The sequence below is a fragment of the Eleutherodactylus coqui genome, chromosome 5 (genome assembly GCF_035609145.1).
Source record: "Eleutherodactylus coqui strain aEleCoq1 chromosome 5, aEleCoq1.hap1, whole genome shotgun sequence".
Taxonomy (NCBI): Eukaryota; Metazoa; Chordata; class Amphibia; order Anura; family Eleutherodactylidae; genus Eleutherodactylus; species Eleutherodactylus coqui.
The window spans coordinates 234,741,973-234,766,056 of NC_089841.1; the positions used below are offsets into that span (position 1 = coordinate 234,741,973).

General features: G+C 42.2%; 1 protein-coding gene across 3 annotated transcripts in view; it reads right to left on the reverse strand.

The window, feature by feature from the left end:
* ADAMTSL1 (ADAMTS like 1) overlaps positions 1–24,084 on the reverse strand; it is a 669,103-nt gene that overhangs the window by 196,801 nt on the left and 448,218 nt on the right. For all 3 annotated transcript variants that reach the window (XM_066604352.1, XM_066604351.1, XM_066604354.1), the window contains one exon: positions 18,704–18,831. In XM_066604352.1, the coding sequence (XP_066460449.1) occupies positions 18,704–18,831 (128 nt within the window). The remainder of the gene's footprint in view (positions 1–18,703; positions 18,832–24,084) is intronic.

A 24,084-nucleotide genomic window follows, 5' to 3' on the forward strand; every position in this document is an offset into this window, starting at 1 on the left:
GTAAATCAAGGCCTGATTACGCCCTGGCCATTGTGAAGCGTCCCTAAAGGTTTATTCACATGTCTCTATTTTTCATTCGTATTTTGTAGGCCAAAACCAGGAGTGGACCACACAGAGATAAAGTATAATGAAAAGATTTCCATTTCTTCTGTTTTTTGGACCAGTTTCTGGTTTTAGCTTACCAAATACTGATGTGTGAATAAGCCTACACTAGTACCAGAGTGATGCCAGGAGAGGAACCTATATGGCAGAAGCTGGGATTGCATTAGCCAATAGTTAGAACATACTGCACATTCACCACCAAAACCACTGTCCGTGCCCACTGAATGCAGCTGAGACTTGGGGAAATATCTGTTATATAGCGCAAGTACCGTAGCAGTTGTAAATAACTTTTTCTACATGTTGTCATCCAGTCTGTACTTTCCTGACCCCCATAACATGCCACATAGAGTTTTCCAGGAAAGGTGGCAACCTTTCCTCTTCCACTCCCATACGGAGTTCTGCCCCAGAAGACCCCGAGCCACCTGTTGCTAGCAACTTATTAGAATTCTGTTATAACATGGCTAGTGAGAAACTGACTTGTGCTGCTCTACAGGAAGCAATGCAAGTGCAGATTTGGAATTTGGCACATGCACAATCGAAACATAGCTTGTATAAATCACCTCGGTTCAGTGACATGCATTTTCCTTCCAAAACTCACAATACACAAAAGTATATTTATCTCAGTGTATTCAGAAATCATTTAAATGTGTCTCCAGGTATGAGAAAAACCACGCCAACAACAACATAAAACAACCTCCACAAGCTATATCATATCTCGCTGCTGACACTGACACATGGACATTCCATCCCTAACACATTGCAGGCTCCAGTAATTAAATCCATATAATGCCGTGTGATGCAGATTACATACAAACGAGGGAAGCATGCTAAGACATATGTAGTAGCGCTCATATTATGGAAGGGAGCAGTAACATAATGTAACATGGAATAAACAATAGTTCTAACAACTAATTACAATAGAAGGAAAACGATGTACAATGGTATCTGTGTCTGACTGGGTAGCCCACCAGTGAAATTCATTCTGGGGGCCCGCTGTGAAGCTACATGCAAATATTGCCGGATTTTCCGTTCCCGAATTCCTCACTGCTGCATTCTCTCTATACTTCAATAGAAAAGGGACTGTGTTTGCGTGTGGCCCGGTTTCCGCTGAAGTATATAGAGGATGCAGGGGGCAGTTGACTACCATTCATCTAGTATGTGCAGATCCTGTGTGAAGATGGGGATGGGGGCCTATCTTGGCTCAGGGTGTACCGGGGAATTCACTTGTTCACCCGTAGGCCAGTCCTGTGTGCAGATGGGGGCGGGGGCCTACCTTGGCTCAGGGTGCACTGAGGAATTCACTTGTTCACCTGTGGGCCAGTCCTGTGTGCGTGGATGGGGACGGGGCATACCTTGGCTAAGAGTGCACTGGGGAATTCACTTGTTCACCTGTGGGGCCAGTCCTGTGTGCATGGATGGGGACGGGGCATACCTTGGTTTAGGGCACACTGGGGAATTCACTTGTTCACCTGTGGGCCGGTCCTGTGTGAAGATGGGGATGGGGCCCTATCTTGGCTCAGGGCGCACCGGGGAATTCACTTGTTCACCTGTGGGCCAGTCATGTGTGCGTGGATGGGGACCCTTGGCTAAGGGTGCACTGCGGAATTCACTTGTTCACCTGTGGGGCCAGTCCTGTGTGCATGGATGGGGACAGGGCATACCTTGGTTTAGGGCACACTGGGGAATTCACTTGTTCACCTGTGGGCTGGTCCTGTGTGAAGATGGGGATGGGGGCATAAGTTGGCTCAGGGTGCAGCTGGGAATTCACTTGTTCCCCTGTGGGCCAGTCCTGCGTGCAGATGGGGATCATCCTTGGTTTAGGGCCCACCCGGGGATTCATTTATTCACCCGTGGGCCAGTCCTGTGTGCGTGGATTGGGAAGGGGGGATACCTTGGTTTAAGGCCCACCGGGGGATTCACTTGTTCCCCTGTGGGGCAGTCTGAGCCTGAATGGCATACATCCACAATATCTGTGATCACAGAACCACAGCCATGGCTTATTTCTAGATTCTAGACACTTTACAAATAACTGCACTCTTGAGTGTTTAATATGGCTGTTAACAAGTGAGTTAACAAGATAAGCAGTGAATGCTACATATTGTGCTCTACAATAAATGCTGATTTACATGCAATGATTATCGCTCAAAATTTGGCCAAATGATGGCTTTTGAGCGATAGCCTTTGCGTGTAAATGTGTGCCCATCATGCACTTACCGTGCACTTTGTCCATCACTGAGTTCAGCTGAGCATAAAAGCCATCGTCCCTGATAAGAGGAATGGCATGCTGTGTTCTCCGCGGGCAGAGCTGATAGCATTGTATGCATCCTGCTGCCAAAAGTGATGTATTTAGAGAACAGACCACCTGCTGTTCTCTAAATACATGCAAATGAAGCAAGTTAGCTACTAATGGGCCAATTAGCCTATTAATACCTCATGCAAAATGATCCCTCAAAACTGTCAGTTTCTGATGAATTTTGAGCGATCATCTTTGCATGTAAATGGACCATTACTGGAAAGTTTCTAGCAAGACGCAGGGGTTTTGCACCATGTTTCTGATTATTGTAATCAAATTCAATCAATAAAGAAGATTGCGTCTTGCTTTAAGGGCTTGCATCAAAATGTTAAGTTATTCCCTATCCACAGGGGACAAACTTGCTGATTGGTTGGGGTGTCACCACTGAGACCCACAACGATCTGGGGACATGGACTCCCCTGTTCCGCTGCCCTGTCACCGTAGGGGTCGCTTTTACCCCAGCAGTGACGTCACTCTGAATAGACCGCTGGCTGAACATGCCAGGTAAGTGCTCCATTCATTTCAATGGAACAACCCCGTTACAACCCCTTTAACCCTTTCCCAACACAAGTAAGGGTTATTTCATCCTTGTCTTCTAAGAGCCATAACTATTTAAATGTTGCATCGACATAGGCATATGGCGGCTTGCTTATTACAAGACACATATTTTTTATTGTAACATATTAAAAATAAAAAAATTAAATATTAAAATAAAAAAAACATAAATCTGCCATTGTTTTTTGGGGGGTTGCCTTTAAACTACATTCACTATGCAATAAAATTGACATACTAACTTTGCTCTGTACAATTATGGCCATTCCAAATTTATTCAGATTTGGTTATATTTTCCTGCTTTTACAAAATAATCTCTCTTTAATTTGCTGCGTATCACCATATTTAAACACTTGTAACTTTTTTCCGTTAATGGAGCTGTGTGAGGGCTTGTTTTTTGCAGCGTGCACTGTAATTTTCATTTGCACTTTTTTAAGGGATATATGTGACTTTTTATTACATTTTTGGGGGAATGTGAGGTGACTTAAAAAACAGCAATTCCGTCGCCACGCATTTTTTTTTACAACGTTCACCATGCAGGATAAATAATGTGATATTTTAATAGGTTGGACATTTACAGACTTGGTGATACCAATTCTGTATATTTGTGTTGCTTTTTTTACCCCCCAAAAAGGGAAAGGCTTTTCTTTCTAACTCTTAATATTTGTTTTTTCTTCTCTTTTTATTTTTCAAAATGTTACTGAATTCTTTTATTTTTTTTTACTTCCACTAGGGAACTTTACTATTAAAATCGATTGCATAACACACTGCAATATTTTAGTATTGCAGTGTATTGTGCCTTCAATGTTATCTTATTACATACTTTCCCTGGCAGGTTGTAATAGGAATAGCACTAAGATGGTAGACTTTGCTGGGCCCCCAGCTGCCGTGACAACCTCTCGACACCCCTGAGTGTGTGGGGGAGGCATGATAGAGGGAGCCCATCTCTTTGCCTAACTACTTAAAGGGGTATTCCAGTTATAGGTTATTTGTTCACGTTTTCACTAGAGATGAGCGAGCGTACTCGCTAAGGCAAACTACTCGAGCGAGTAGTGCCTTATGCGAGTACCTGCCCGCTCGCCTCAAAAGATTTGTGTGCTGGAGGGGGAGAGTGGCGAGTTATGGGAGTGAGCAGGAGGGAGTGGGGGGGGGGGGGGGAAAGAGAGTGAGAAAGAGATCTCCCCCCCCCCCGTTCCTCCCCGCTCTCCCCAGCTCCTCCCCGCCCCCCGCCCGCCGGCACCCGAATCTTTTGAGATGAGCAGGCAGGTACTCGCATAATGCACTACTCACTCGAGTAGGGGTCCAGAGTCGCCCCTATTGAAGATGCAGGCTCCCATTTCAATGGGGCAGGCAGAAATAGCCGCTCGGCTATGTGTCTACGCCGTTGTGAGCCATGGTGCCGCTGCTGAACATGTGCGACCAGCGGCTTCCTCCTGCGGGAGATTATTGTGTACTGCACATCACAACTACCGTGTTTTCCTGAAAATAAAACTGTGTCTTATATTAATTTTTGCTCAAAAAGGTTTAACTTTTTTACATGTATAGCTGCCTGGACACTATTTAAATTGACTTTGTTTAATTAAACTGTTAGCAGGGCTTAAATTTGGAGTAGGGCTTATATTTCAAGCATCCTCAAAAAGCCTGAAAAATAATTTTGCATCCTCAAAAATTCTAGAAAATCATGCTAGGTCTTATTTTCAGGGTATGTCTTATTTTCAGGGAAACAGGGTAGCTGTAAAGACTGCTTTACATAAGCGGCTTCCTACACCGTTTCCACTGTAACTGCAGAACAGCCCAAAAGTCAAAGATCAATTCCAAACTATTTCCCTTGGACCGGAAATGTATCTTTCGCTAAAAGTAGAGGGAATAAAATCTAATAAGCCGTCAGACAAGGTGATACAGCAAGGAGGCTTCAGGGGCCACCATCTGCCATACGAATAATAGGATCATCCAGCTACTCAGACCCATTTGCAGTGAACTGGTTACTATTAAAGTAAGCTCAGTGTTTCTGCTCCCAATAATGTACAAACAGCTGCAGATGAATTACCCCTTAGATAACTGCTAATATTTGTTTCAGACCTCTTTCTGTTCCCGTCGCCAGAACAAACCCTCCTCCGCATACAAAAATCTTTTTAAGTATTTTAAGATATGATTTGGCAGGATGACATTCACTTTTTACACTCTTCAACCATACACGCCCTGAGCTTCACCCTGTCCTGGAGTTAATGCAGGATTTCCTATAGGAAACAAAGACGTTCATGGATTTTGACCTTTTGCGCTCGCACACTAAAACATCTGTATACAGGGATTTCCCATTTGGTTAAATCCACATCTTTATTAGCATACTTGTGCCATTTTGCCTTTTTTTTTCTTCCTTGTGCGTTCCAAGCACTGAATAACCTCTCGGCTTTGTAGCCTCCGCCCCCCTATAAAAGTTAGAAGTTCCTGCTTCAATCCATAAAATATAGAAATCCAAGTACTGCAGGTTTCCTTCCTACGTTTTGTTGGGCTTGCTAAATCATTTTTCGGCTATGCAGTACGTTGCTGTAGATCGGAACAGAATTATGGCAGACTGTTTGACTTCCAGGTCATAAAATGTACTGGACTTAAGGAGACACCGTAATTACATTATTACATCATTCTGTTAGTGTCAGCTACCATACGGGTTATGTTTCCGACCTGAGACTGCAAGAAAGTACTGTATAAAAAAGGAGACCTAGGTTGTTTTATATGTCTGCCTGCTTTATGGCTTTCACCTTATATGCATCCAGCCTAATCTTCTCATACCGCAGAGCTGAGGAGGAAGGAACTAATTGATGGACAGTAAAACAGTTTATGCTAAAACCAGTAAAATATATTACTATGCGGCTGCCCAAAATGAATCGTTTTTATCGTTATCAGTAGAGGCAGAATTCATTTTATGTTCTGCTTTAGAATATAGTCAACATTTTTGGAGTCAACTAGTAGAGAGAGTAAATTGATTCAGTAGTGTGAAAATCAGTAATTCTCACCTAGTTAGCATTCACACAGGGTGAGGAGTGTTCCCTTATAAGCAATAAAAAATTAAAGTTACAGTTTAACTACATTTTATTTAAAAAGGCAATTATTTAGTAAAAGGGACTGATTGATAACTGATTGAAAAGGGGGTGTCCAGGACTTTTTCGTCAAAATACTAACGACCACCTGTCCGTCCGTGCGTGCGTAATTGAGTTACATGCTCCACCCCTGATCACATGATGGTGATGTCACCAAAGGTCATTTATCCAGAGTGAGTTGCATGTCCCCCCCGATCACATGACGGTGACGTCATCACAGGTCCTGTAAACACAGCTGCTGCCGGGCTAGGTGTTCATCAGTATTCCATAGCAACGGTTTGTAGGGGGTGGAATACTAACGAACACCTACAGCAGCTATGTACTTACAGGACTTGTGATGATGTCACCATCATGTGATCAGTCACCTATGTGGGAGGAGTCCGGGGTCACATGACCAGGGGGTGATCAGTGTGTGCAGGACTTTGCTGTGCTGCTTTTAATCCCTGTTGTATGAAGAATGTATGTAGCAGAGCTATATGTGATGTACATGTAGCAGTGCTGTGTGTGTGTGACATGCATGTAGCAGAGCTGTGTGGTGCATTGTGCCCCCAGAATCACTGGTACTATATCATTTCCTAATAATCACTAATATTTTTTTGATTGATGACCTGTCCTCGTGATGACCATCAATAGATGATTGGTGTAAGTCTGCTCTTGAGATCCCTGACGATCTGTTGATTCCTGGTGCCACTGTCACTAAGCAGTATGCTATTGCCGTGACCCGAGTCGGTATTGCATTGAATTCAATGGAAGCTGTGTCTGCAATACCAACTTGGGCTGCAGTGACAGCAGCACCAGGAATCAGCTTATTGGTGAAGATCCCGAGAGGTAGATCCCAACACCTATTGACGACCTTGATGCTTGACAGTGACCCATGAGCACTAGGTGGATTGGATTTACAAGTATAGAGATACATCACATCTAGATTATGAATGGAATGAAAATTTGTGACTGCAGAAGAAGTTGCTTTAGGAGAACGCAATAGCATCCCGGTTTACCCAGCAATAGTAGGGCGGAGCATTCGTCCAGACATACAATGCATGTGGCCAGTGACACGTTAGACATGTGATTGGTTCTCGCTGATGACAGAGTGTTTCTTTACTGGCTGGGTGTCCAACTGATGTCGCAAAGGACTTGGCATCTAGTCAGGATACCAAGGCTGACAGAGGAATATAGGCTATATTCTTGATAGATGCCACAATAGGCTTAGTTAGATAGCACACACAATGGAAAAATCATTATTTAGCGTCCTGACCACTTTAGGATTTTAAAAACTTAATGCCGTAATAGGCTAATTCCATACTATAGCGCTCTAGGTTTACCGTATGATTGCATATGCTTAAATCACAGCGGTCCAAAGCAAAAAACACTAAGGTGGACCTTGTTACCAACTAACTCCTCAACGAAGTTACAATGTTTTTTGGTTAGCCATATAGTTGAAACTGACTACAGGGGCGGTTTACAGCATGAAACGATGTAGCAAAATATATATAGTATAAAAGTGTTGACTTGGGAGGTGTTCTCAGTAAATAAAGTTATCGTATATTGTAATAGTATATTGCTATTTTACACTAAAGATACATTTATTGTGAAAACTAATTAATGGACCCCCGAGGAAACTAGACTTTAGTAGAAACGCGTTGGATAGAATGCTCACATTATCAACATATAAAAAAACCCATTGTGGGGTGAAAAACACAACGGGAAGTTAATCATTGACATTATGGAGCGACAGTATAGAAATGTAACCAAGACAAGTAACTAGAGCGTATTCAGATTTGTTTGTTTTACTCAACAAAATGCAAGAACCTCGAACCAAGTTGCTTCAAACTACTCCACTTAATAGCAGATAATTAGCAGTAATTGAGGCCCCGCTGATGGTTGGGTCCATATGTATTTTTATGGTATAACCATCTACCAGAGCCAATGAATGAAATCAGATACATTATATACCACTATTGATACAACAGTGTTTTTGCAGCTGAATGGCAATACACAAAATGACACTGAGCTTTGATATCGTAGAATTTTATGGTTCAAATGTATTTTATTTGGTCGTACAATCATTCAATAAGAACAGCTTTGACATACGTGTATCTTACACATGGTCACATCAGAAAAAATCTTGTTCATATAACTTTCACGATATAAGTATCGAGATTTCCGTTTATAAAGCTATATCCAGCATCAACAAAATAATTTATGGGGATGCCCTCCGGAGGCAAGAATTAAAGATAAAAGTGAGAAAAGGTGAAAGAGAAAAGAAAAGCTCCTCTGTGTTCAGCAGGCCGAGCCGCACTCCCCTAATTATATCATCTTTTGCTAGTTTCTTACTGATTTTAAGGGTGAATTTCCCCTCTAAGGAGCCAGTCTCCAAGTCGACTAGATGAACATAGTGTTAGCCATGTCACCCATGTTGCATAGTACTTTCGAAATCTGTTGTCATCTGTAGCTATGGTTTCTTCTAATTGTCTCAGCGTGTCCATGGCTTCCAACCAACGTACTTTGGATGGGGGTGTTATTGATTTCCAAAATCTTGGGATTACCTGTCTTAGGGCCTGAATGAAGAATCTTATTAAGCCTTTTTTCACACCTGAGATGGAACCCAGGAAAATCGACAGAAGGGTCAATTCAGGGGAGAAGGTGATCCCAGCATGCGTCAACGCGTTGTAAAGTTTGTTTACATCTGTCCAAAGTCTTTGGATCAAGGGGCATGACCACCATATGTGAAGGAATGTACCCTCCTCTACAAGGCATCTCCAGCACCTATCTGATTGCCGTGGATATAGATATTGTAGAATTTTAATTAATTAATAAAAGTTATGTTTTAATTTTTTTTTGCTCTTTGAACATTTATTAACTTTTTCAGTGAGCTAACATAACCGAAGTGGACACATAACTCACTCCCCATATACAGATTAAAAGTAGACCCAAGTCGCCCCTGAGGAAGCCACTCATGTAGGCATCCACCAACCTCCTTCTATGCTTGACTTACTATGGTGCTTTAAGTAGAGCCTCAGTTATTATTATGCTATACTTTGGTCTCTGCCCATGGGGAAAGTGTTATCCTTTCATTATCATGAATGTGGATCTTTCATTAGTGATTTCTGTGGCTGATAGCCTGGTCTTGCTCCTATATTGTGAACGCTATTTTCCACTGGCACCTGTGCCCTTTTATAATTTCTTGCGTGGTTATTCTATATATGGGGGGTTAGTTATGGGTCTAGTTTAATCATGTTAGTGATCTTCTTTGGTTATTGGTAGAGATGAGCGAGCACACTCGCTAATGACAATTGCTCGATCGAGCATCGTCCTTAGCGAGTATCTCCCCGCTCGGAAGAAAAGGTTCGGCTGCCAGCGCGGGTGACAGGTGAGTTGTGGCCATGAGCAGGGGGGAGCGGTGGGGGAAGAGAAGGAGAGAGAGAGATCTCCCCTCCGTTCCTCCTCGCTCTCCCCCGCCGCTCCCCGCCCGCCGCCAGCAGCCGAATCTTTGCTCCCGAGCGGGCAGGTACTCGCTAAGGGCAATGCTCGATCGAGTAATTGCCCTTAGCGAGTATGCTCGCTCACCTCTAGTTATTGGGTGTCTTTTTGACACTTTTTCAAAATGTCTTTAATTGTATATAGTTGCGCAACTTTTTCAATAAAGCATTTTTTGTGACATTATATACTATATATTCACTATATATTTACTCTAGATAATTTACTTATTGACAGTTCTCTCTGTAAAAGAAGACCACCTCTCTGCAGTATTGGGTGGTCAAAGACCTTTCACTGTATATATCATTGAAGAGCAGCTTTTTATATGAACAGACTTTTCCTTTAGGTTAAATGATATTCGATATGAAGTAATCTCTTTAATAAACTTCGCTACGAAAATGTACGTGTAAAAAAATATCAGTTAGAAGTATGGTTCGGTTAAAAGGTTATACTATTCGAATGTTGTAACTCAACATGAAGGAAATGGTTAAAAGGTCTTGGAGGTTGACCAATAAAAATGATAGTCATAAGGTAGTGCAGTCATGAGGCCACATAAGGCTCCCAACGTATACGTCCGACAGAGTCTTTATCCTCACCCTGTTTTCCTAACCACAAATGCTTAGCAAGTTTGAATGTGAACAGATCGAGATTTCCAAAGAAAACAATATCTGACAGCTCCAGAAACTTGATTCTAATTAGGGTGCTGGAAAGAAATGGAAGTATATGTATTGTTTGTCCTTGCTTCATACCATCTAGATCTTAAACATTAAGTATTCCAGTAGTATGCAGCAAATTCTTCCTTATGTCATATCACATTATATAGAATGAATGTGTCTACACACGCAAGTGGATAATTAAACGAGGATTATCTCTACGAAATCAGCTCCAGTACCGAAAGACCAAAACCTTGTAAATCGCACCGGACATGGCTTCATGACGATAGCGCTAACCCCAAGCAATCAGATTTAAACTGGAAGTCAACTATTTTAATGTCAATTTTGATCTATTTTCATCAAAGCACATAGGGGAGGGTGAAATAGATACTGACATTTAGGTAACTGACTAGAGAACAGAGGTAAGACTAAAACGTAAGTGTTGCCCAATCTGGAGCCATTGTGATCAGACTACTGACATGGGGCCAGCAACTAAAATTGCTAGTTGTTATTGAATGTTGTTAGCCACTGCAAGAGTAAAGGCCCATTTACATGCAAAGATAATCTTTCAAACGATTGAAAGATTGAAAGTTTTAACGATCATTTTGCATAAAGTGTTAATGGACACTAAGGTGTATTAACACTTTATCATCTTCATTTGCATGTAAAAGGGTCTCCAGAAGCTGTTTGCAGAGCCAAGCATGTGACTAATTACATACCCAGCTGTGTAAACAGCTACATTGTTCTAGTCAGTTCTGCCGGCAGAATACAACGTAATCTCCCGACTCCCCCTGAGAACACAGCATGCGGTCTGTTGAGATGGATTTTAAGTTCACCTTAAAATCATCGTTCAGATGAAAAGTGCACGATGGCAGAGTTTACACATAATGATTATCGCTCATTTTCGGTCATTTGAACGAATTTTGAGCGATAATCGTTACGTGTAAATGGGCTTTAATGTGGTATTCCACAGCACGCATTTTAATGAACGGACCACCATATAATCATTGCTCACATGAGTCCTCCAGAAAGGGAGTGGCTCGTTGCAGTTTAAAGCTCCTTTTACATTGGTGGATTTTCTTCCAGGAACGAGCGCCAAATGGCGTTTCTGTAAGTCAATCGGTGCTTGTTCAGCCCTGTTTTATTACATACATAGCGGGGCAGCTCGCTCTACTTCAGTTCCTCCAGTGTTGTGCTTGAGTTGCAATATATTGTATCATGTTTATGTCTTATTCTAATTCTACACTGTTCCTTTCGGCCTGTGTCACACCGATGTATTTGCACGTATATTTTCACACTAAAACTTTGTGCGCCAAATGCAGAACAAAGAAGTCATTGAGTTCAAGGTGTTCATTTACAAGCGTGCATTTTGGTTGCACAAACAAACCCGCAGCGTGCTCTATTTTCCTGCACATTTGTGCAGGACAAGAACAAATCTTGAAATCGTTAAACTAATTGGTCCTTTCAATTTCAATGCATGATTTTTTGCGCGCAAAAGTACAATAAAAAGTGCTGGTGCACACGCAAGTATGCAACACCTGATGCCCAAAACATGCCACAAATGCACATACACTGGTATGACACAGGCCTTAACCCTTTCCAATCCAATTTTGGATGCAGGTTTTCCTAAAAGGCTCTCTCTTTTTGCTGTTATACAACAGTGCCATCTGCTGGCTAAAGCCAGTGTGTGTGTGCCAGAGAGGCTCCGACAGCGCAGTGGCTGGCAATAGACGGTAAGAATATCCTGTCGGATGTCTTCTGACATTGGAGCTGTACAAGCTTCAATCAGAGTGTAGGAAGACGTCAGACAGTGGATTGGAAAGGGTTAAGACACAGATGTAGTGAGAATCAATGTGCACCAAAGAGGCGAGCTACCGTGAGAAGTGAGGGAAAGGTTCCGCCCAGCAGTGGTTCTCGGACTACGCTTGTCACCGAGAGATATTTGAATTAGTACGGACTGCTAAAGTTTAGGAGAGCACACTGGGATCCTCCGTAATACATGCTATGATTTTTCTTGTGCGCGTAATATACGCAATTCATGCGAGCGGCAACATGGCCGTCTATGTGATATTGGTACAGCGTATCATGTGCCAAAACCTATGCGCATAATACGCAATTACCATACGCTTGTGTCAGACAGGCCTTAATTGACAATGGGTTTGCAAGTTGGCAGTCATGATCAGACTTCATTACTGCACTTGTAATGTTATTACACAGTGAAATTCCTTTAATCCATTATCTGGTAATACGGAAATTCTAATTAGACATATAAAGTACCTGAAACTTCATTTTGCCTGTCTGCCTAAAAATTAAGAATATTTCAGTCTGCAGAACCCATTGGGTCACAATGATGTCAGATTATAGGAATATGACTGTGGCTATAATGTTATTCTATGTTGTAGAGCAACTTTAAAACATATGCATTTTTGTTTTTTTTTGCTTTGTCAAGAGACATCTGGCCCAAATAGCATTTGTGAAATTCTCCTTAATATTCTATATTTTTTCCTGTTTCAGACCCAGCCATCAGTTCCTGAAGCCTGCCAGCCTGGATGGTGACCTCTGTAGACGGCGGACTGTCATGCTTCAAAGTACTTGAACTCTAATTAACATAACCTTATAAATGGATGTACTTGAACCTTTTAATTCTCTGAAGGAATCTTTGTGCCGAGGTCTAAGCATCCTGTGTAATTACCATGTTGGGATTAAGTTGGCTTTTGTGTTGTCACATGTGACCACGATCTGATGAACCCACCCATAGATTAACACATGACCTCTGGACCTTTTTTATTCAAGCGTACAATGGTTTTTAAAATAGACAGAAACGGGTTCATTTATCACATTTGTGCAAGTGACATCTCCTGTGAATTGGTGTCAAGATGAATAGGGGTTTCAATTGTAAAAAAAAAAAAAAAGTTATCAAGTTGATTTTTACACTTTGCAAGTCAAAGAACTGGATGTGACTTTTTAAGTTGAAGGATACAATGTTTCACTTATACTATAATGCTGGGGTAAAATGTCACCAGAGGCACTTGCGTCACTGAGTACACTGAGTATACTCTGAAGATGAAGGTTATGTGATGAGACATTACTGCAGAAAAGTTGCTCAAATTTTTCCTGATACCCTGAAGAAGTCACTGATGAACACTTGGGGTGTGGAAAAGTTATGGTGCTTTTACATCTGCATTGGGGATTCCTTCTCTGTTCAGCTAGCAGGAAAGGGGAATCCCTGTGGCTGAACGGATCCATCTCTGGATGGAACCGAACAGCGCTGGCGGACTCTATTCACATACGAGTGCGATGTGATTTTTTTTCTCCCATTCATTGGGGGGTTCCGTCACAGTGCTGTTTTTGGCACCTATGACGTCACCCCAGAAAAAATCCCACAACACAGTTAAAACGTTGCGGGAGTATTGCCATACTCCCACTGTCTTCGTGCCATACATCCATTTGTGTCAGCTCAGTGCATGGTCATAATGGTGGGGCACACTGATATCACTCATGCATTTCTTGATATCTGTTAGAAGATAGGAAGGCTGGACAAACCCTTAAAAAGTATAGGCTGGCGTTTAGACACAATTTTACACTTTACATGAGTTGGGAAAAATATTGGAGAATTTAGGAGCCAAGTAAACCATTCCAAGGGCAAAGTCATTTTAAGATTAATGCATAAAAATAAAGCAGCTTAAAGCATTTTGAGTTTTCAACAAGTTTTCTAAAATACACCAGGTTCTCCTTACATTCTCATTTGCTGCTGTTTGCACCCTGTTTCATGTCTGCAAGTTCTGATTTTCAGGTGGTCTTCCCCATTTTTCTATTGCCCTGCTGTTTGCAATCCATTTTCATGTAGGGAATGTGTAGCAAGCCTAGCATTCAGACAGTAGTTCACTGTCCTGTACTTCCTTGCCATAGCTTAATTGCTGCATTACACAGTCAATGGTCCAATCAGCATGGAAGCAGTAGCTGAATGCCCACCCATATGCTCTCCCGAGACAATTCAGGCATTCTAGCCAAATTGTGAGTAAACCCAATATAATGTGTGTAAGCACACACACACATATCTAGGAGAGGCAGAGATTGTGAAAATCTTTGCTGCAGTGTCTGCAAATCTGTCAGCCTGTAGCCTCTGAGTGCACAGGAGCGTCCCTGTTAAGGTAGCTCCTCCCCACATTGCCCTGTGTCCTTATTATTACAGCAGTTCTGTACCTAATGACTAGCAGTGGAATGCAGAGAACTTGAGAAACCCCTAGTGGCAGCCACTTCAAACGTGACCAAGTGGTAAAGCAACAACATTTTTAATGCAAGTATATTACAGAAATGATGAGGCTAACATAAGCTACAAGTTGAGCATAAATTATCTGAAAAGTTAGTGCCCCTCTAAAAAGTTAAGCACCAGGAGTAAATATTCTAATAGCACAGGGTATAGATGAGCAGCACTCCAGGGATTTTAAATAAAGTAGAAATTTTATTGCCCACACGGCACTTAGGAGTAAATATTCTAGACACATTGACTACCTGGCTCCGGGAATATGTCCAGCCATGTGAAATCACAATGTAAATGATTGAATTAATTATTGCATTATACTAAGCATTATTAATATGTGAAAATCTATGCTTCCAGCCCCAGCATGTGACGTAAAAGAGCGCTGCTCTTGAGACGTGTAATGCCATATTCTCAGGATGCTGTCACTATTTAAATGCGGATTCCATAACTAAATCCTGAGAGAATCCACTAACTTTCCACCAGCAATGTGTGTAATTGGGGTAATTTATATTGGAATTACAAAGGGGCTAATCAGCCCCCGTAATAGCTGAAAGTAGCCAAACGGACAGTTTTAATAGATTGGCAGTGCACATACTCAAGAAAAGCTCCATTCAAACAGGAGACATGAGACCACCTCTCTTCTGCCCAGTGGGGGTCTCAGCAATTGTATCCCAATCACTCAGACACTTGTCACCTATCCTGTGTAATTCTGGGAATGCTTTAATAGGGGACATATTCCCGTGCCCAATCAATTTACATCCCAGCATGAATGGCATGAACTGTAATAATCACTTTCATGGCTTGTTCGAAAAACTTATCCGGAACTCAACAGAAGTGATTTATGGTGAATTTACTGCATCAATGAAAAACAAGGTTTTCACAGCTAAGACCCTCCAACAATGGCGTTTGGTTCTTCCAAACACTTTTCTACGATCTAACGCTGTAATTTAAGGTTTCACATAAAGAGCAGCAAGCTGGAGACAAAAGGTGGTAAAATCCTTGTTCTGGCCACTCCTTGTCACTTTTCAAGCTTATTTACTATTAATCAGCAGACAGGGCAATACTGCTACTTTCTCGGGTAATATACTTTATAACTGGACACTAGGAATCCAACAGTGAATGAAAAGTACAATAAGTGAAATAGAAATGAACCGGTTAAGTATGTACTGGTTTCATTATATAATACAACTGGTCACACATTCTCTAATTGCCTGTCCAGGACCTACATAAACAACCACATTAAAAGGGCTTGTCCGGGAATTTTACTATGAATGACCTATCCTCAGGATAGCTCATCAATAGCTGATTGGTGAGGGGTCCACCACTCAGGATCCTCGCCGATCAGCTGATCCCTGGGCCAGCTGTTAGTGCAGGAGCTGTGCCTGCAGAGCCAAACTAGTCCACTGCAATACGGACAGCGCTATCTGCACTAGCAGCAGCCCAGAGATCAGCTGACTGGTGGGGATCCTAATTGGTGGACCCATGCTGATAAACTATTTATGATGTATCTTTAGGATAGGTAATCGATACTAAAATTCTTAAACAACCCCTTTAACCCTTTCCAATCCAGTGTCGGCCCTCGTCCGACAGTAAGATTTCCTTGCATAGCTTCGATGTCAGATGAGGGACGACACGTTTCTAATAGTATGCAGGACAGCACTCTTATGTGTATGTTAAAGTATACAGGACAAATCAGAAAGATAAAAAAATACCTGTACAGCGCCATCTATTGGATGGCAGGATTCCTTCAATTCAAAGTGACCTTATAAAAAAAAGTCTACAACGATTGAGATTTTTAAACCAAGCCAAACATTGCCTTATGTCTCCTTACTTAGCTTTTTAGGTGTCCCTCTTGGGGAGAAACTATACCACCCCCATATCCACTCACCCCCTGGTCGTCCCCACACACTTTTTGGGCGCTCTCCTTAAGGAGACACGACACCGTTTCTAACCCACGAGTATACAGGACAGCACTTCATCAGAACATATATATGCAAAACAGCCTCCGACATCGGAGTGCTGTCCTGCATACTGTTAGAAACATGTTGGCCCCTGTCCAATATCAGAACTATGTATGCAGAACAGCCTCCGACATCGGAGTGCTGTCCTGCATACTGTTAGAAACATGTTGGCCCCTGTCCAATATCAGAACTATGTATGGAAATCTTAATGTGGTACGAGGGCCAACACTGGATTCGAAAGGGTTGATTTTCAAAAAATTGCTAATAAAATCATCACGACGGTTCATTTTTATTCGTTTCTGTTGAGTAATTCCAAGGAGTCCACAATGAGCTTTCCCACCCAAAATAAATGAGAGCTAGGGAGTGTGCAGGGAACTTGGATTGGAAAGGATTAACCTATAATGCCATGGGCACTGACAATCTGTGTGGCTATTTCACTAGTAACATACACTGGGCCCTCAGCTTCCAGCAGATACTTTCTGATAATATTAGCGCTGACTATATTACATACAGTTAGGGCCAGAAATATTTGGACAGTAACACAATTTTCGCGAGTTGGGCTCTGCATGCCAACGCATTGGATTTGAAATGAAGCCTCTACAACAGAATTCAAGTGCAGATTGTAACGTTTAATTTAAAGGGTTGAGCAAAAATATTTGATAGAAAATGTAGGAATTGTACACATTTCTTTACAAACACTCCACATTTTAGGAGCTCAAAAGTAATTGGACAAATAAACATAACCCAAACAAAATATTTTTTGGTTCAATATTTTGTTGCGAATCCTTTGGAGGCAATCACTGCCTTAAGTCTGGAACCCATGGACATCACCAAACGCTGGGTTTCCTCCTTCTTAATGCTTTGCCAGGCCTTTACAGCCGCAGCCTTCAGGTCTTGCTTGTTTGTGGGTCTTTCCGTCTGAAGTCTGGATTTGAGCAAGTGAAATGCATGCTCAATTGGGTTAAGATCTGGTGATTGACTTGGCCATTGCAGAATGTTCCACTTTTTTGCACCTATGAACTCCTGGGTAGCTTTGGCTGTATGCTTGGGGTCATTGTCCATCTGTACTGTGAAGCGCCGTCCGATCAACTTTGCAGCATTTGGCTGAATCTGGGCTGAAAGTATATCCCGCTACACTTCAGAATTCATCCGGCTACTCTTGTCTGCTGTTATGTCATCAATAAACACAAGTGACCCAGTGCCATTGAAAGCCATGCATGCCCATGCCATCACGTTGCCTCCACCATGTTTTACAGAGGATGTGGTGTGCCTTGGATCATGTGCCGTTCCCTTTCTTCTCCAAACTTTTTTCTTCCCATGATTCTGGTACAGATTGATCTTTGTCTCATCTGTCCATAGAATACTTTTCCAGAACTGGGCTGGCTTCTTGAGGTGTTGTTCGGCAAATTTAACTCTGGCCTGTCTATTTTTGGAATTGATGAATGGTTTGCATCTAGATGTGAACCCTTTGTATTTACTTTCATGGAGTCTTCTCTTTACTGTTGACTTAGAGACAGATACACCTACTTCCCTGAGAGTGTTCTGGACTTCAGTTGATGTTGTGAACGGGTTCTTCTTCACCAAAGAAAGTATGCGGCGATCATCCACCACCGTCGTCTTCCGTGGACGCCCAGGCCTTTTTGAGTTCCCAAGCTCACCAGTGAATTCCTTTTTTCTCAGAATGTACCCGACTGTTGATTTTGCTACTCCAAGCATGTCTGCTATCTCTCTGATGGATTTTTTCTTTTTTTTCAGCCTCAGGATGTTCTGCTTCACCTCAATTGAGAGTTCCTTTGACCGCATGTTGTCTGGTCACAGCAACAGCTTCCAAATGCAAACCCACACACCTGGAATCAACCCCAGACCTTTTAACTACTTAATTGATTACAGGTTAACGAGGGAGACGCCTTCTGAGTTAATTGCAGCCCTTAGAGTCCATTGTCCAATTACTTTTGGTCCCTTGAAAAAGAGGAGGCTATGCATTACAGAGGTATGATTCCTAAACCCTTTCTCCGATTTGGATGTGGAAACTCTCATATTGCAGCTGGGAGTGTGCACTTTCAGCCCATATTATATATAAAATTGTATTTCTGAACATGTTTTTGTAAACAGCTAAAATAACAAAACTTGTGTCACTGTCCAAATATTTCTGGCCCTAACTGTAAGTGCTTATATTTTTGAATATGACAAAGTTGACCAACCTCATAAAAATTTAGTTGCTAACTTTTTAGAAATCCCAAAACAAGACTTGTCTTTATATGATACAAGTAAAATAAATCTTGTATATATAAAAAAACATTGTAACTTACTTGCTACTAAGACACCTCCGTAGAGAGTATGAGGCTCCCCCGCCACACGTCCTTGAGCATTCGCTCCATGATCCCCAAGCATCCCATAAAGTGTCTCGGTCCTCCTCCGATCGAGCAGTACGAGAGCTCTGTAGTAAAAACAAAAATAAAATCTAAGCAATCACAGGTTTACATTTGACTTTAACTTATTTCTATTTGTTATCTGTTTTGAGTTTAAGAACAACCCAAATATGAATAGTTTGTCGTGAAAATCTCAGTAATTACAATCAAATTTCCCATAATGACTACTACAGAGACCAGCATGAAGCCAATCAGCAGCCATTGGTGATAAAGCGGGTTCTAGTGGCGGGACCAGAGAAAGAAGCTGCATGAATGTTATACGCCTACACAAACCATGCTTTGTACTTAGAGACAGTCTGCCGAGCGTATATTTCTGCTGCTGTCAGTGTATATAGCAGCAGAGCAGACAGACAAACTACATTTTGGTGTGGGTAATATTGCAGTTCTGTATTTGTGGCCTCAGACGTTGTTCAAAGTCACGAGTCCAGCTGATACAAATTATTACCAGGCTTTTATGCAGCTACCTGTGGGGTGTGAGGTAAGTTACACTGTGCAAAACTGGGATAGTTTAGATTCTACAACATATCCTCTCTGGCTTTCTGTTCTCACATATTGTGCCACCCTGGTATTGTGGTTTACTAGGTGGCGGTGGAGTTTTATGAATTTAAAACAAACAAAAAAATGCCAAACAGGAAAACAGCAATACACATAGTGGGTGTCAGCGGCCTTGGACGTTGTTCAAAGTCGTGAGAATCCAAACCAAACAAATTACGTGCAGGCGTTACACAGCTACCTGTGCGGTGGGGGGAAGTAGGTTCTGCTGTGCATAACTGAGACAGTTCAAAATCTACAATATATGCTCTCTAGCCTTCTGTTCTCACATATCATGATGCCCTGGGATTGTAGCATAATGCCAAACAGGAAGACAGCAAATACACATGGTGTGTGTCAGTGGCCTCAGACATTGTTCAAAGTCTCGAGTCTGGCCAATACACATTGCTTGCAAACATTATGCAGCTACCTGTGGCATGAGAAGAAGTAAGTTATCCTGCACAAAACATGGACAATTCAGAATCTACAATATATACTCTTTGGCCTTCTGTTCTCATATACTGTGCCATCCTGGGATTGTATCCTACTTGGTGGTGGTGGAGTTTTGCGAATATAACCCCCCCCCCCCAAAAAAAAAAATCCCAAACAGGGATATAGCAAATGCACATAGCGTGTGTGTGTGTGTCAGCAGCCTCAGATGTTGTTCAAAATTGTAAGGCTGATCAATACTAATTATTTGCAGGTGTTATCCAGCTACCTGTGGAGTGAGGGGAAGTATGTTAAACTGTGCCAAACAGAGGCAGTCCAGAATCTACACTATATACTCTCTGGCTTTCTGTTTTCACACATAGTACCACCCTGGGATTGCGGCATAGTAGGTGGCAATGGTTTTTTGTGAATATAAAATCCTAAACAGGGAAACAGCAAATACACATAGTGTGTGTGTTTCAGCGATCTCGGATATTGTTCAAAGTCAAAAGTCTGGCCAATACAAATTATTAGCATACGTCACGCTGCTGCCAGTTGTCTTTTCCTGCAAACTACAAAGTTAGCTCAAAAGTTAGATAAAACTAAACTAAAAACTAAAACAAAAAAAAGGAAACATGAAAAAAACAAGCGGCTCCCACTGAGGGAACAGCTCTGTGATCTGCAGGAGGCGAGGCCATCAGCAGCACACAGAAAAAGTTATAGGGTGGAGGACACGGCATGCTTCGACTTCCACCCCTCTTCCTTCCAGTTGTAGGCACACACCAGTCAGTCTGCATCATAAGCGTACCCCCTCTACTGTCCTCATGTTGCTGTTGGTGCTGCTGCTCTCCTTCTTCTGCTTCCTCCATGTTTCCTCCTCCTCATTCCCCCAAAATGAAAATTTTCTAAAGCACAAAAAACAGCTCTTGCTCTACAGCTATTTCTTGGAGAAGGTCCGTGCTTGGTTGTTCTGTTCGCCTGGTAGAATTTGTCCTTTGCAAAATTTATGTCATTGTATTTAACCCTGGAATACTACTCTGGGTGAAAATCCACCCTATCAAATTTTCAAAAATTTCAAAGTGGTGCCACCAGATCGCTTTTAATTTCATTTCTTTTATAAAAACAAAACTGAATTGAGCTCTAATATGTATGATGATATACTTGGCAATTGTTGTACAACTACTATTGAAAAATAATAAAGTGTAATATTAACATCTGTCTGGGAAGGTGTAGTATTGCAGGGTTTAACATCTGCTGCCTTCCTTAGTGTAATTTTTGCTAACTCTAAAGCTGTTCCTTTGAGCAGGCCCATGCTTGGGTGTTCGTTTCACCTGAGGAAGTTGTCCTTTTTAAAAAATTTATTGCTTTTAAAACAACCACCGCACCTGCTATCTGACATGACTTAATTGATGATCTAGGAGACCCTATGTGTTCCTTCTTTTGTTTTTGGGGCACCCCTGTGCTACGAGTGACCCCGATACCACTGTACACTATTTTTACCAATAGTATTCCCCAGATGTGTGACTATATTCCCATGCAATTTGTTTTTTTGGGTGCACTAGGAACCTTTTGGAGACCAAATTGGTGAATCCTACATTTACACCCATTGACTTTGAATCGGCCATGCCAAATCTCGATGATTTGGGTGAAATCGGTCTGATTCCGACCCAAACTGATTATTCCACTAATCGCTCATCACTAAATATAAGTTGAATGGTAACATAATGGTGCCTTCAGGATTTCTCATAGCAAAGAAAATAGAGAAAAGTCTTTGAACAACTTTTTGAGTCTTTTTGTAACTGAAAACTCATCTGAAGAGATCATTTAGGAAAATATATACAAAATTAGCCATCCATGGCAAATTAACTTCCACTAATTGCAGCAGGAAGTGTTCTATGCAGCAATCAATTGTAGGATGAAACGGACAACTGAAGAGGAGGAACAGCACAAAGGTGTTTATCCAATGAGGTAGTGAAATCACCTCCTGTGTCAGTAATCCAAGGGTAAAAGGGCATATGGCGCGTAATGCAATTTCCAGACCTTCCTTCATTAAACAGAAGTATAAACCAGCGCTCTATGTGCCATAATCCATAGACAAAAAAAAGAACTCATAAATTAATGCCACTCAGGAAAAATGGCAATCTGATAGTTGACACTGCCAGTAATTTGTTTTTAACTACTATTGCAGAGGCAGAGAAAGTAATATTACCACGTGAAGAAAGTGAAATGGCTTTATCTTGTGAAAAGCGGCAGATGGTTAAGTCTGTCTGCTAGGCGGCAATAATAGTTAGCAAACTTAGCAGGTAATAAATAAGTCTTATAGGTTGGAAGAATGGGGCGGATTGCCAAGAAAGCATTAAAAAAGTGACTACATTCTTCGGCCGCGCAGCTTACAAAAGTGTACTGTTGTCTTGCCCGCTCGGAATTACAAAGCAGCATGAGTAAGGCCGCTGTAAATCAGCTTCGGCTAACTGAAAAAGAACAGGTCTTATGACTTCCCACCGAAATAATGGCTTACTTAGACAAGCACTTCAACAGCTCCAGCCAGCACCCCACATATTCATATCTCTGTATGTAACACAAGCAAATAAAGGGACTTGTATTACAGAAAGTCTGCAACTAGCTGCTATACTTTAGAGTTTAGGTTCCTAAACTCCTTTATGTCTGGGAACCTCAAACCAGCTAGATATCCCACTGGAGAACCTGAATTCCTACAGATGGCGCATCGTAAGTCAACAGCCAGGTTCAACACGTCAAGGAGGAAGACTGAAGAGGTACTGGTGTATGTTGTAGACACCGGAAGCTAAGGGTTTGACAGCCCTTAGCCGGAGAGAACGCCCCCGTCAGGCCCCTAGCTGCCGATTGGCTGCATTCCAGTCCGGCCAGGAACATACTTACAGCTGCCAGCGGACTGTGGAGGACAAAGGGGAGACTGACCGCCTGGCTTGCAACAGTGTTCAGCAACCAGTCCAGATGATAGTGCTTATGGGACGCCGGCGGGGAGAGTGACAGTGGAGGATGGACAGCGCTGGACAAGGCAGCTGCGAGAGGAAGAGCACCAGTGGAAACAGTGACAGGTGCCGCCAGCATAGGACATATTGCAGCGATGAAGGGAGGCCCTCTGGGAGACAGAGCGGGGGAAAGCACACAGAAACAAACCACCTGTGGATATGATGTGACAGGAGTGTCGTTGGGAGGGCGGGAGGTGAGACCAAAGGATCAGCGAGGTGGGACAGTTACAGCACTGCAGCCAGGAGGAGAGAAGGGAGAGCACCAGGGACACTTACAGCAGCCGGGAGAGTAGCAGACCAGCGGCAAAATAGACAGAACCATGGCTAGAATATGAGCTAGCCAATTGACAGCTGTTGGCGTTCCCTTTAACTCCAGCAAGGCAAACCCCTGCCTCCACCCCAAGTTCCGGTGGAGACAGGATACACCAGTACCTACTGCAGAGAGGCATGTGCACACTCAGGGCTTCTTCAGATGGGCACATGTACAAATATGCTCATCGTTATGGAGCGTATTTGTGCATATACCCACCAAAAGTCTTTTTTCTTTTTTTTATTCAAACTTCACACTATTGTACGCGGAAAAAAAGCAGAAAGATAGGGCAAGGCCTATTTTTTCTCGCACGTAGAAATAGCACACGAGAAAGGTGCTCGTGAGAACAAACCCATTGAAATCAATGGCTTCGCTTGTCACTTTTTGTGGGCGTGATTCTTAAAACAGACTAACGTGTTTGTGTAGGTTTTTGCGCATGTCAAAAAACACACACGCAAAACGCAACAAAGTCCTATCTTTCTCGCACTCAGTTTCTGTAGGTGTGGGAAAAATAGGTCCGGCCCTACCTGTCTGCTTTTTTTTTTTCGTCACAGTAAAAAATATGCCACATCAACGAAGACTAATAATTGGTATATGCACAAATACGCTCTATTGTGGCAATTATATTTGTGCATGTGATCGTCTTTAGGCTGGATTCACACATTTGCGTATTTAACACATAACTTAGGCGCACAATACGCAGAGAATTTAAATGGCTTCATTCACATGTGTGTATGCTCAATTTTCTTGTGCATTTGCGCACTAAAGGTCCTCACAGAAGTCAATGGGGGGGGGGTGCGCAAATTACGCTAGAAGATGCATGATATGTTGCATCACTTTAGTGGATGAAGAACACATCTGGAACTCATTAGACTAATTAACCATTTCAAGTCGGTGTGTCTTTGTTTGCCACACGCAAATGAATATGCCTTGTGGGCGCAAAAATTACAGTAAAACACTCTGATGCGTGTGCAAAAAAG